At 39.3% G+C, this 14,952-nt stretch overlaps 1 protein-coding gene across 3 annotated transcripts in view; it reads right to left on the bottom strand.

Annotated features, from left to right (window-relative positions):
- ZDBF2 (zinc finger DBF-type containing 2) overlaps window positions 1–14,327 on the bottom strand; it is a 32,066-nt gene extending 17,739 nt beyond the window's left edge. Inside the window, exons 1-5 of one of the 3 annotated variants that reach the window (XM_042949889.1) lie at window positions 14,085–14,327; window positions 9,422–9,474; window positions 8,374–8,451; window positions 7,104–7,208; window positions 1,307–1,434 (exon numbers count right to left, since the gene is read on the bottom strand). In XM_042949889.1, the coding sequence (XP_042805823.1) occupies window positions 1,307–1,434; window positions 7,104–7,163 (188 nt within the window). In that variant the 5' untranslated portion in view covers window positions 7,164–7,208; window positions 8,374–8,451; window positions 9,422–9,474; window positions 14,085–14,327. The other 2 variants (XM_042949890.1, XM_042949892.1) reach the window with 2 other exon arrangements.
- Between the last annotated feature and the right edge of the window lie 625 nt (window positions 14,328–14,952).

Below are 14,952 nucleotides of genomic sequence, written 5' to 3'. Positions count from 1 at the left end.
TTTAGATTTAACATCTGAAGAAGTCAGGTGAAAGTTATACAAGAATTCCTTGTACCAGTTTTGCACTTTTTTGTAAGCCTGAAATAACTCCAAAATGAAAGGTTAAATAATAAAAAAAAATTATGTATTTTTTAATGTCCAGAAACTTTAGCCCAGAAGTTCAAGTTCTAGAAATGCACACCACAGAAATAGCTGCATGTACAAATATGTGTGTTGAAGCACTGCTTATACAAGCTATAAACTGGAAATTTATACTCACGACAAGATCATCTTTCCAACGGCTAAAAAATAACATTTTTAAAAAATGTCCCGATTTAAACTTTTCATCATTCGCTAAATTCTAGGTTGTGATCTGCAAAGCATTCAAGTTTACCCTTTTTCTAGAAACTGCTGGTCACTATCTCAACAATTAATTCTGCACAGATGTGCTAATAATCTATTTTGCTTTCTCATACAGCTGTAGCTGCAAACTCACCACACTATTTAGTCCAATCTTCTACCAATGTTTTCCTTTAACTCTTAAATGTTACCAAAAAATTTATTTTTATTAAAATTTCAATCAAAATTGATACAAGCTCTCAAGATACTGACAGATCATTAAAAAGCCAATTCTACTTGAGGTCTCTTCTATTGAGTTAGCAAATAGTTCAATTAATGTGGAACAGACTTAGTTTTTACTTAGACCACCCTTACTCTCCATTACTGTCACCACGTTGTCTGTTACTAATCTTTTGAAAGTAAGCATTGGGTCGCCTGGGTGGCTCAGTCAGTTAAGCATCCAACTTCGGCTCAGGTCATGATCTCGCGGTTCGGTTCGTAGGTTCGAGCCCCACATCAGGCTCTATGCTGACAGCTCAGAGCCTGGAGCCTGCTTCAGATTCTGTATCTCCTTCCCTCTCTGCCCCTCCCCTGCTTGTGCTCAGTTTCTCTCACTCTCGCTTTTACTTTCTCTCTCAAAAATAAACACACGTTACAAAAAATTAAAAGCTATTTTTGTCCCCACCTTTTCCCCAGCTTACTCCTATGACATTCTTAATAGAACACCTTAATGATATAGAATTATTTATTGGCCTAAGACATTTATTTAGAGAAAAGTATGGTGTAGTCCATATCTTTTACAGTGAAATTGCTTATTTAAGGTAGGAAAAATTTTTAAAGAATTGCAAAGAGAAGTTACTAGATAAAAATCTCACTGTATGTTCCTTAATTAAAAGATTTACTTTAAGAAGTACTAGAAAGTTAACACAACCATCTACTGTAACATACAGTAACTGCGGACTAATATGGTCCCACTCAGCTACTTTACCTGCTTTCTTGAGAATGATATGGGTGGTGCCGGAGTACATCCTGCAAGAAACGTTCCATCAAACTAGTGGTACCCATCCGCTGTCGATTCTGTGTAGTCAAGTATCTGTGCTGAGCACTGGACATATGCTATTAAAAAAAAAAAAACTGAATAGTTTTACACAGGTAATACTCATTAGTAGTGAGTTTCACAAATGGATTCGTTTATATACTCCTGGTAGAAGTATAAATTGACATGAACATTCTATAGAGCAATTCTAAAATATGCATCTAAAAATCATACAAGGACCTTTCCCTTCAATATAATAATTACATTTCTCTAAATCTGTCCTAAGGAAATCATCTTAAATGTGGATGATTTTTGCAAAAAAAAAGCTTAACAACAAAAAACAAGAAATCTCCAAAATGTCTAACAGTAAAATATTTAAATTATACCCTAAGATGTAATACTGTACAGCTACCTAAATTAATACAAAGAATTTTAAATAATATGGAGGAATGTTACATATTAGAAGAAAAATGGAAGATGCAAAAATCACATGTGTGCTTTTACCTGAAACTATAGTTTTAAAAGGTATAGACAAGTTAATGGAAGAAAATAAACCAAAATTTTAAAATCATTAACATCTGTGAGGTACACTTAGAGGTAATTTTAAATTTTTTCTTACAAATTCTTATTTTTTGGGGCGCCTGGGTGGCTTGGTTGGGTGGCCAGCTTCAGCCCAGGTCATGATCTCACAGTCTGTGGGTTCGAGCCCCGCGTCGAGCTCTATGCTGGCAGCTCAGAGCCTGGAGCCTGCTTCCAATTCTGTATCTCCCTCTCTCTTTGCCCCTCCCCTGTTTGCTCTCTCTTTCTCAAATAATAAACATTAAAAAAAAATTTTAATAAAAAATAAATAAATTCTTGTATTTTTCCCAAGCAAATATCTTTATAATAAAAATCTATTAAAAAAGAGAAGAAAGTTGAATCACCCTCTTGGGGTGTCTGGGTGGCTCAGTCAGTTAAGCATCTGGCTCTTGATTTCAGCTCAGGTCATGATCTCACCACGGGATCAAGCCCACATCAGGCTCTGCACTGATGTCTTCCAAAGCGTCTATACCGACCTGTACCCTCATCAGCAATGTGTCATGGTTTCCAGCCCTCCATTTCCTCATCAACACTTGCCATTGTCTCTTTAATTTTAGCTACTGTAGAACGGGTTTAATGTTGTATCACTGTTGCTTTACTTTGCAATTTTTGTGATAGCTTTTCGTTTTTAGTGGTGACCTGCATATCTTCTTTCATGATTTGTCTGTTCAAGTCTCTTCCTGTCTTCCAAATGCATGTTCTTTTTTTTTTTAACGAAGTGTAAAAATTATTTATTCTCGACATGAACTCTTTGTTCAATTATATGTGTTTCAAATATCATCCTTCTCTCAATGGCTTATCTTTTCACTTTTTCTTTTGGGGGCAGAGGGTTCATAAAGTTTATTTTTGTGAGCGCACACACACATGCACAGTAAATCCACAGCTTTCCCGGCAATAGTTACAGGACACCTCTCCACCTTCTTAATCATCTCCCATTTTTCTTTTTCAGTGCTTTTTGTTACTAGTTTAGGATATCCCTCCCTAACTCAGAATCATAAAGATTTTCTGTTTATTTCTAGAAGTCTTGTTGTTTTTACCTGTAATATGCACATCTACAATCTACTTGAAATTGGCATTTGTATCCAGGATGATTTAGTAATAGAGTTTCATTTCTTCTCCATATGGATATCCAATTGACTCAGTACCATTTATGGAAGAAAGTCCTGTCCTCACCATTCTTTAGGGCCGTATTTGTCACAAATCAAATATCCATGTATGTGTCTGTTTCTAGAGTTTTTGGTTTCCTTCCATGGTCTTTCTAACTTTACATCGCTGTCTTAATGATTGTAGTTTAGGGGCGCCTGGGTGGCTTGGTCGGTTAAGCGTCCGACTTCGGCTCAGGTCATGATCTCACGGTCCGTGAGTTCGAGCCCCGCGTCAGGCTCTGTGCTGACAGCTCAGAGCCTGGAGCCTGTTTCACATTCTGTGTCTCCCTCTCTCTCTGCCCCTCCCCTGTTCATGCTCTGTCTCTCTCTGTCTCAAAAATAAATAAACGTTAAAAAAAAAAAATTTAATGACTGTAGTTTAGTAATAAATTTTGATACCTGGTACACGAAGTCTCCTGACTTTGTTCTTCTATAAGATTATCCCGGTTTTTCCTAGCCTTTTGCGTGTGCATACATATTATTAGAACTGGCTTAATTTTCATTACAAACAACTCTTCTAGGGGCGCCTGGCTCACTTAGTGACTCTTGATCTCGGGGTTGAGAGTTCAAGCCCCTTGTTGAGTGTGGAGACTACTTAAAAATACATGCTTAAAAAAACTTTCCTGGAATTTTGTTTGGAATTTCATTAAATCAATATATATGTTTGGGGAAAACTGACATGGTTATAATATTGATTTTTCCAATTGGTATATCACACCAATTATTTAATTTTTCTTATATTTCTCTCAGTGTTTATGGTTTTCTACATAAAAACCTTATACATATTTTGTTATATTTATTCCTAAGGAGTTCATGTTCTTTGATGCTATTATTAAATACCTTTTTTAGATCTCATTTTCTATATGCTGTTGGATATAAAAATACAATTTCTTTTTATGTTGCCCAACAAGCTTATTAAACTCACTTATCAATTCTAATAGTTTACCTAGATATCTTCAGGTTTTCTACATCTACAATCACACTTTGTGCAAGGTACAATCACAGTTTTGTTTCTTTTTATCTAATATGTACCATTTTAATTTCTCTTTATTTCCCTTGCTAGAACCTCCGATAAAATATTGAATAGTTTAATTCAAGCATCAAGTCTATTACTTAACACAGTACTGATGCATTTGGATTTAATCTTTGTTTTTATTTTTAAAACTGTTTTCATTACTCCTGCCTTTGCGATGTCCCTATGTCTCTCCTTTCTTTCCTTCTTGTGGACCGCTTTTTATTATTCCAAGTTCTCCACTTCTGTTAAGTTGGTAGGTAGTTATAGGCCAGGTTCTTTTTCTAGTCTGTTAGTGGTAACAGATTATCACAAGCAACCCTGACCTACCAAGATCTAAAATCACTTGCTACTTTTACTCTCTTCTTAAGCAAGGTATTAACTCGATATACTTTCCTTCCAGTTTATATGTCATCGTTGTCAATGCCACAAGATATCATTCATTTAAATCACCTGCTACCTTTCCACTGATCTTCCTGACTTCCCGTATCTCTAAGCTTCCAACTGAAATCATTTTCCTTCTGTCTGAAGAACTCTTTTTAGTATTTCCTTCAGTCAGGGTCTGTTGCCAGTAAATTCCCTTAATTTTCGTTTTCTGAAAATATTTCTATTTCACCTTTTTTTTCAAGGATATATTTATTAAGCATCGAATACTAAATTGGTAGTTGTTTTCTTTCTCTGGGTTTCCATTGTTTCTGTTGAATCTTCAGCTACATCTGGGTCCTCTATTTCTCCACTGCCTTTAGAGTTCTCCAAAGCCATGAAATTTATCTCTTTATTTAAGACTTTGTACTTAGTGCAAATTACTTCAGCTGTCATCAACAGGGTCTTTTTTTAAGTCTTATTTGAGAGAGAGAGAGAGCGCGCACAAGCAAGCAGGGGAGGGGCAGACAGAGAGAGCATCCCAAGCAGGCTCTGTGATGTCAGCACAGAGCGCAACATGGGGCTCCATCCCATAAACCATGAGATCACGACCTGAGCCGAAACCAAGAGTCCTTCACTTAACCAACTGAGCCACCCAGGTACCCCCTCAACAGTCTTTTTAAGTGCCTGCTTAGTACAGGAGTATCCAAATGTCTAAAAATTATTTTAACCCTTTGGCAAAAAGTTATACTGAATGCTTACTGAATAGAACTTGTAGTTAAAGATTCAATGTTTTAGTAATGTCAAAAGTTCAACAAGTAATCGTCCAAGTCAAGTGATGACATCATTTTATCGATCATGACAGAAACACTAAAGACAGCTTTGAGATTTATTATCTGCCGCCTCGTGTTTATAACCAGCATTAGAAAGTTTTTTTCTGTTAAAAGGCAGAGATGTAGAAATCGTAATTACTTTTCCTTAGTATGAATTTAAATGATGACTGTTGATAACTAAACAAAACAAATGCCACTGAACAGAATTTTTATGCAGGACAAACTTGTCTTAGGTATCACTTGAGATAGAATAGTACAGACTAACAGGACCAGAGCTTCCTTATATTACTCCTTCACCTATGACACAATTCCACAGCTCAGACCCTGAAGAAAACCTTGAGGCTCTGCCAAGTGAACAATTCTGGTCAGAAGACCTACAGCTACTATTACTATGAATACTGATTTCAAAACGTCCATATACATTGGGGCGCCTGGGTGGCTCGGTCGGTTAAGCGTCCGACTTCGGCTCAGGTCATGATCTCGCAGTCCGTGAGTTCGAGCCCCGCGTCGGGCTCTGTGCCGACAGCTCGGAGCCTGGAGCCTGTTTCAGATTCTGTGTCTCCCTCTCTCTCTGCTCCTCCCCCGTTCATGCTCTGTCTCTCTCTGTCTCAAAAATAAATAAATGTTAAAAAAAAAAATTAAAAAAAAAAAAAAAAAAAAAAAACGTCCATATACAATTCTTCCCAAACTCTTCCAACAAAAAGAAAGGGACACTACTCAATTCATTCTCTGAAGCCAGCATCACCCGAGTTCTGAAACCAAAAACATCACAAGAAAAGAAAGCTACAGACAATATTTCTTACGAATATAGACGCAAAAATCCTCAACAAAATACTGGCAAGCCAAATCCAGGAACATACAGAAGGATTAAGCACCATGACCAAGCGGGATTTAGCCCAGGGATATAAAATTGGCTTAATAGCTAAAACTCAATCAATATTAATTGCTACAGACTGAATTGTGTCCCCCAGGCCCCAAACTCTTATGTTGAAGTTCTAACTTTCAATGTGACTGTATTTGGAGACAGGGCTTCTAGGAGGGCATTAAAATCACAACATATAAAAAAATTAACTGAAAATGAATCAGAGACCTAAATGTAAGAACAAAAACTATAAAATTCTCAGAGGAAAATACAGGGCGTAACTGTTCATGACCTTGGACCCAGCAATCTTGTACAACCCCAAAAACACAAGCAACAAGAGGAGGGGAAAAAATCTAAACTCTAGCAACATTTAAAACATTTGCGCATGGAAGCATAATCTTCTAAGTCCTTACCTTATTCTACAATGTCTTACAGCATCTAATTCTCTAGATTCTTCACCTATCACCTCACACCCGCCCTCCACCTTACCAGCACTCTGGCCTCATCGGCTCCTGGCTTTTAACCAGCACGCCAACCACCCTTCTACCTTGGGGTCTCTGTCTTTACTCTCTCCTCCCTCTACCTAGAAATTCTTTCCCCAGATATAAGGCAGCCTGGATCCCAAACTTCATTCAAATCTCAACTCAAATGTCACTCCTTAACCTTATCTGGCCGCCCCACCTGAAAGTGCACTCCCTTCTCTATTTTATTTTCCTCATAACATTTATCACAATCTGACTTATCATGTATTAAGTTTATATGATTATTTATTTTCTGTCTTACTATACTACAAAAGGGATGTGGATTTGTCCCTGGCTGTATCCTGAGAACTTTAAATGGTGTCTACCAATTAGAGGATTCACAACAATCTGTTCAATGGGTGAGTAAATGAGTTTAATAAAATGCATGACTAGGTCCTTTGAGGTGTAACTATTTATTAACAGGATCCTCTCACCTGTTCCAGGTTATTATAGCGCACACAGCAATAGCTGCAGTACCCCTGTCTGTTCTGCATGCTGAATAACCAAAGTCAAGTGGCTACTGTCCGGGAATACTCCAACTGGAAAAAAGAAAAAACGGGAAGAAAAAAACAAAGAAACAGTTAAGTCCTTACTACCCTGAGGAAAATACCCTTGGTAATATCAGAGAACAGAAATTCATTCTTGAGTACGATGCACCCTTATTTTGAATAATTATGAAATTAGATAAGTCTGCCAAAAGCTACTGAATCGATCAGTGAGCCTGGAGGAGAGGGGGAGAGTTGTGCACCTTCCAAAAAAGGGGTGTGTTGTTGACAGGTGGAGACTGGACTCAATTTTTTATCAATTTTCTGATAACTTGTTACGGTTATTAGGAATTGGTTCAGTACTCAATCCGTAAAGACAAATTCCTACCTCTATGTTGTTGTTATAGTATATTCACTATATGCGAATGAGGCTCAGTAATTTTCCCATTGTGTTCCTACATAAAATCTGACGTTACATGAATTCTCATTGTTATACCTAACATCTACTTCCGTCACGGGAGTAAAGATGCATGTATTTTCTGCTTAATCCACAAAGGTGCAGATTTTAAGATAAATTACCTGACAGAATTACTAAAAATCAAAATAACTCATTTGGGTCTGAAACACAAGACACTTTTCTCCTGACAACTACATAAACCAAATAAATATGAGGAATTTCTTCCAGTTGGTGCAATGAGATCTCTCTACAAATAAAAAAAGTCTCCAAGTTTCTACCGCCTTGAAACTATCATCCTTCAACATTACATACTGCAGTGGTTCCCAACCCAGGTTGAATAGCACAATCATTCCCCAAAATTCTGATTTAGTAGGGCTGAGACAGCCTAGAATTCAGAATTTTTTTCATTTCCCAAGTAATTCTGATACAAAACTATTTACTCACTGACATAAAGTATTTACAGTTAATGATTATTTTAAATAATTCAATACAATTTTAAGGTTTTTGCTGTTTTGTTAAGATGAAAACAGAATTTTAAGAAATAATTTCATCAAGTTTTAATTCGAATCATTTTAAACATTCTTGTCTGTTGAATATGTAACAGAACCATCCTATAATGTGTAGAATATTTCTGATAAGATGATCCTGCAATACAAAAAGTTTACTCATTAAAATCAATATTTAGAAATGAAGTCAAGCCTGAAAATCAATGAGAACAGAAGAGCTTTATTAAATCAAAATGCTACTGTAACATGCACTCACCTGTTACTTTTTATTACGACAAACTTTGACTTTCTGGCTTCCACACTTACAAGGAAGATAAATCAATTAAACCAGCCTCTGAAACAGAGAATATATAAAAAATGACTTATTTAAAATTTGGTCTTTTTTCCATTATTTTACTTCATTTATTAACCTGAAACAACAAAATGAAACAAGCTTTAAGCTGTGTGTATAGATATAGCCAATTTTCAAGCTGAGAGAACCCTAGGGCCTAAACCTGAACTTTGAAAATCATAAAATAACAAATTTTCTAGTGCTTTATTCAAAATATATTTAAAATGGGGGCACCTGGGTGGGTCAGTAGGTTACGCGTCTGACTTCAGCTCAGGTCATGATCTCACGATTAAGCCCCGCATCCGGCTCTGTGCTGACAGCTCAGAGCCTGGAGCCTGCTTCAGATTCTGTGTCTCCCTCTCTCTCTCTCTCTCTCTGCCCCCTCCCCAACTTGTGCGTTATCTTTCTCTGTCTCTCAAAAATAAATAAATAAATAAATAAAAAAAATTTGAAATGTATTTAAAACAATCATTGAATGAAAGGCAAAATGAAAGTATTAGTCTAATGTCACACACACACACACAAAATTGAAATTCTTTATAATTTTTTTTGATCTTTGACACATACAGCCTTTAATTCCCATGCCATGATTATCTGCATTTCTGTCATCTCATGTCACATACATGCCACTGAGACAGTGAGCTGCCATGACTCTGAAGCACCTGATTGGCATTTTTCAAACTTTGCATGCTAGGAACCCCACCTCAAAAACTGACTAAATCAAAACCGCCTGGTGGGGAGCCAGGCACATGCCTATTATGCATATTTAAAATGCTCTAAGGTGATTCTGAGGCAGGCTGAAGCAGTAACATAAGTCATCATTTTTTACATACTAATAAAATTCTTACTTACTAAAGGGATCATTTCTTTGGGGCCTGGGATTATATTACTTTTCATGACTGAATGGGTCTTTTTATTCCAATTCTGAATTCTACTGGTACCCCGTATTTTCATAAAGTAACAAGTCACTTACCTTGAGCAGAAAAGGGCAGGTATTTCATCAGTTGCATTAGTCCTGGAAAACATCTGTAAATTAAAACAATTAAAAAAAAAAAAAAAAAAAAAAGATCAGCCCCCTAAGTGTCTACCATAGGCCAAGTAACTATCCCCAAGTCATAGATAAGTTTGAAAAGTAACCCAATTATGTGTCAATGGGAGAAAAAAATACTAACTCTTTAACACAAAGCACTTTACATACTGTGACTCATAGACTCCCACATGACCTCCTAAGATGCTCTGGGACAGAGCAATTGTCATGGCCCACCCATATAACCCACCATCGAGTATTTCAGATCTTTGGGTTCCAGGAACAGCAGCTGGAAAATAAACTGGATCTCTGGTAAGGGTAAGAACACGATGCTACAAACCCATATGAGCTTTATAGGAAATGTTTGAAAGAAATATTTACATGGAATTAAGTGTGGATCCTGGACGAACCACACAACTCGGTTCTTATGTTACTTTCGGTGAAAAACACTGTCAATTCTTGATCACCTATCAATTGACAATTAGGCCAAATTATCAATCTTGTTTATTCTTCCACATTGTTGTTGGCAATGTGTTGATGACTCTTACCCAGGATCATTGGTTAACAAAAAACTCCAACAATTTGGTTCAAAAGAGGCTGTGACAGCGCTGTATAATCAAGGAATAAATACTTAGCACCTACCCCGTGCAGATGCTGGAAGCTTTAAAGGATAGAAATAGACAAGCTTTCTTGCTCTCAAGAAGTTTAAAATGGCACTAGGAAACGACTGAGAAATGCCTAAGCACAAACAGTAAGTGCCAAAATGTCACAATGGATATAGCTTTTTAACTGGACATTGGAAAATGTGTAGGGTATACTTAAATAAAGATCAGGAAAAGATATTCCAAGTAACAAAAAAGCAAAAGTACAAAAGCAAGAAAGCAAAAGTACCTTTAGAGACAGTAAACTGACAAGTTAAGCTGGAGCCAAGACTTCACTTAAAAATTTAAGGGGCAATAAAGCAAGAAACGTAGATTCAGCTTCAACATGATCGTAGTTAAAAGAAAACTTAAGAATTTAGACCACATATTCAGACAGTGTGGGGTTTTTTTTTGTTGTTGTTTGTTTGTTTTTGGGTTTTTTTGGAAAGCAGTATATGCAGAGCTTTAAGAAAATTCTGGAACAGTGGTTCTTCCCTATTCAAAGGAGCTTTTCACAGGGTAAGTTAAACTATGCGGCACCATTTTCTAGGATATTAGAGTATTAGTTAACACCCAAATTATCCAAATACAAAGAATCAGTATCCCTTAGAGCAAAGATTTAGTCTCATTTATGCTTGCAAATTAGGAAAACACACAGTAATTTTTTTCTTTCAAATATTACTTTTATTAATTTTTATTATGAAAATAAAACATACCATGGCACAATTATAAAAATAAAGATCACTAAAATCAGTCATAATCCCACTACCCACCATTAATATTTATCATATATTCTTTGTTCTAAATATGTATTTACAAAAATGGTATGGTACTATATTCTACGTAGCCTGCTGACTCTCACTTAACCGTATATGATGAGCACTCCTATATGATATGATATATAATTCCAAAACCGAATTTTCAATGACTGCATATCAGTGTAAGACAAAAGCTGTCTTATCTGACAAGACCCAGCAGTCGGTGAATTACCTATTTAAAAATCAGGAGAATTTTAAAAATAGATACACACATAAATTAGTATTTTGTCTAACTTCAGATATATGAATGTATACATGTTTCATTTAAGGTCAAGTTAAGCTTTTTTGTTTCATTGAGATTTTTTGTGGCTAGGACAGCTAGAGTTCCAAGTCATATTTTTTTCATATTTTCATAAACCACACCATAATTTACCATCAACAAGTTTCCACTTTGGTTCCTTTCAAACAGAACAAGAACTTACAGGCATTTCTAAAACTGAGAGCAGCATTTGATTAACGTTTAAGATTTCCCCCAAACTTTTACAGTTGTCACACCCAATTAAGTACTCTTGCAATGGCCTTTTTTTTTTTTTTTTTTGAGTGCAAAGCATTCAAATTATTTTTCATAAAAATAATAATGCTCTAAAAAAGGACAATGCTCAGACTCTATTTCTTTGGTTTATGAAACACTTAAAAGAGCATAAACCGATCTGAGGCAGTGAGCAAAGATCTCTGAGACTGCCTGAGGTGACTTCAGCACATATGTCTCAAACTGCATCTATTTTTCTTTTGGGACTATTTCTTGCACACCTGAGCTCTGGACCTGCTGCAGAGATAAACACATCGTTGCAATGAGTTCAGAGTTGTAGTGCGTGTTTCCCAAACCACGGTATTTTGAAATAAGAGCTAACAAAATCCAGAATCCCTATGGGAAATATTTTTCAACTGTCACACAAGACAGACACCAACTTAATATTAAATATAAAAAGACAATAGAAAGGCATTTGGTTTATTGAGTAAGATCACCCAAATTATCTGTCTAGCAACAGGAAAACAACCGGGAAGCAGTCACAAAACAATGGCTAATTGAAATAAAAAGACCATCTTATTAATTCAGTGTCCCTTTCTTTACAACATTAATTTTCAACTTCCCATTTGTTGGGATTATCCACCTTATGTTTATGCTGCCTTTCCTCTGGTGACAAGCATTATCCTCCATTCAGTCTTAATAAAATAATAATAGCTAACTTTTAGTGAATACTCAATCTGGGCTAGGCACTATGTCAACAGTTTCATATGCATTATCCCATCTGAATAGCAAACACCCTTATGAAATTGGTGTCCCGGTTAACTCCCACTTTACAAATCAGGAAACTGAGGTTTAGAAAGAAGCAGTATCTTGTTCCAGGTCACACACCAATAACCACTGTAGCTGGGATTTGACTGTAGGTCAATCTGAGCAGTTTATGCTCTTAACCTCTTAACTTCCATAAAATGCTTCCTCTCTGTATTTTCAGGAATGCTAATTGATTGTTTTAATATTAAGGGAAAACAAATAATTAGGGATCTAATTTGTTGCAATAAACACTGTCACATATTCCAAAGAAAAGAGTAAAACTAACGTTTAGCTTAATTGCATCATTGCTCCCATTCTGAGATGAGTGCTGACAGTACCTTGGATTAGTGATTTTCAAACTTAATTAGCGTAGCACCGAGGAAGCAATACACTTTATATCACAACCCCGCACACACACGCAATCACACATGTACGCACCCTCACGCGCATGCACCCCACGCACGCAGTGGTCCACACACACACACGCAGTTAAAACAAAGCTTACAAAATATCCCCATTACCTGTAATGCATTCTGGTATTTACTAAGCTATCCTCTTTTGTTTTTTTTTTTAAGTGCTAGTTACGACCCACAAAATTAATTTCACAATTCACTAATGGGTGAAACTGCAATCTGAAAAAACTGCATCACATTATTAAGCCAAACAAATATTATACAGAAGATGGCTGTTACCCTGAATTCAGCTTATTTCTATCCAATACCTTGGCCATTGCGGTGATACTTTATCAAATCTCTAACCACTTTCTTTACTAACGTTGGCCACTGGCCAAAGTGCAGGGAGAAGAAGAAAATTCTTGCCTTCCAGGCTCTGGGTCCAAATCAGTGCACGTTAAGAAGGCAGCAGAAAAACGTTTATGCACTGATATAGAAATGACCACAACGCACTAAGCAAAAAAAGCAGACTACATTAGCATTCCCCTTTATGTAACACGAATATGCACTTACGTACCCCAAATTGTTAATACTGACTCCCTTGATGATAAGATTGCTAAGGGCTTTTTCAGTGGGTTTATTTTTTTTTTTTCCTGATAGTATATAATTGCTGTCAAACAAATTAAATATAATTCTATTCTGGGGATTAAAGACGTTTAACAGCCAGCATCTCGTTATGCATTTCTTCCCCGCGCTGCCAAAATCATCGCGTCGGATAATGTTAGGAGCTGCAAAGGGCCTTCTAAAGAGCACGTAATAACGACGGCGTAATCTGAGCAGATTTACACAACTGTTGCACGACGATAGTAAAACGATCGTTAACACAAAAATCTAACGCTTCCAAAATAAATCCCAATCGCCAAAGGCTGATAAGGGCCTAGGTCTGGGGACAGCTGGACATAGCGCAGGGCAATGGGGGAAGGGGATTTGTGGACAGGTGGCTTCGGATCTCGGCCCCACAGGTGCCCCTACAAGTCCCCGCGGGTACAAAGCCCCAAATCCGACCTCCGCGAGCCGCCCCCTCTCCACTTCCCAGCCCCAGGCCGCGTCCGCGGGCCCCTCCGACCCAGGGCCCCCGACAGAAGCGCAGGGCAGCCTGCGCCCCACCTCCACCCCACTCCCCAGCCACCTCGATCCGGGCCCGGAGACGCCGGCCCCGCTCCCGCAGGACGGGCAGAAAGGGACTGGGGACAGGAGAAGCCGAGAAGGACCTGCGAGGCGGGTGCAGGAGCCGGGCGAGCGGTCCGGCCGTCCCTCGGGAGGAAGAAGGCGCCCGGGGCGCGAGGCGAGCAGGCCCCACCCCCGGCCGCGCGCACGGAGCCCGCGGGCGTCGCCCCGGCTGCGCGCCGCCTCGGCTCGGCCCGCCCCGCCCGCGCCCGCGCCCGCCGCCGCCGCCGCGGTGCTCTGCGGCGCGGTTCTCACCTCCGCGGAGGCCTCCCGGATTCCTCCCGGGCTTGGGCGCAGGCCGAGGACCGGTGGGCGCGCTCCCTTCCTATTCGGGTTCCATGGCGGTGCCCGGACCCCCCGGGCCGTCCAGGGCGCCGCGGCCGCCCGCTGCCTGCTGCCCGCAGCCCGCGGAGCCAGACAGAGGAGCCCCCCGGCCTCTCCCGCCGGTGTGAGACGAGGAGCGAAGTGCGAGCGTCACTCGCAAGACCCGGGCCCCGAGTCACGACTCAGCCCACGTAGACATCCACCGGGAACGTAGCGCTGCAGTCCTGACTGAGCTTTGACGTCAGGGAAGGTGCGAAAACAGGGCCCCTTCTGACGCAGGAGCCGCGCACCGCCCCCTGCCCACCCCCGCCCCCCGGCGCTGGAGCCCCCTTCCTCCCGCCCCAACCCTCCCCTCCCGCAGATCTTTTAAAGCGAACACTTCCACCGGGGTCAGGGCCCCACTCTGGAGCTTGTAAAATCAAACCTGTTCTAACCAAAATGACTGGGCTCACAGCGGAGTTAGGACGCGAGATAGACACGAAGGTTTTAGCATTTGAGGGCCCAGAGGGAAATTGCTTGTCAATTCCCAGCAACAGACGAACCTCGAAAAGAAAATTCCGCTGAGAGGGCTCGGCGTTTGCGCCGTTCGTGTGTGTTTGCCGCAGTGAGCTGCAGCAAACAAAAGCTCCTGTTTAATGAGCGCTTACTTTGTGCTAGGCACTGTGTTTAAGGTTTATATATGTACTCTTGCATTTCATCCTCAAAGCAACCCTTTAGAGGCTCTTACTAGGAATCCTATTATTCCCAGTTGACAAAGGAGACAACTGAGGCTTAAGGAGGGTAGGTATTCAAAGACCTC

Source organism: Panthera leo, chromosome C1 (genome assembly GCF_018350215.1).
Source record: "Panthera leo isolate Ple1 chromosome C1, P.leo_Ple1_pat1.1, whole genome shotgun sequence".
Classification (NCBI taxonomy): Eukaryota; Metazoa; Chordata; class Mammalia; order Carnivora; family Felidae; genus Panthera; species Panthera leo.
Note: the sequence above shows the minus strand (reverse complement) of the source record. Positions and strands in the feature narration are given on the sequence as shown.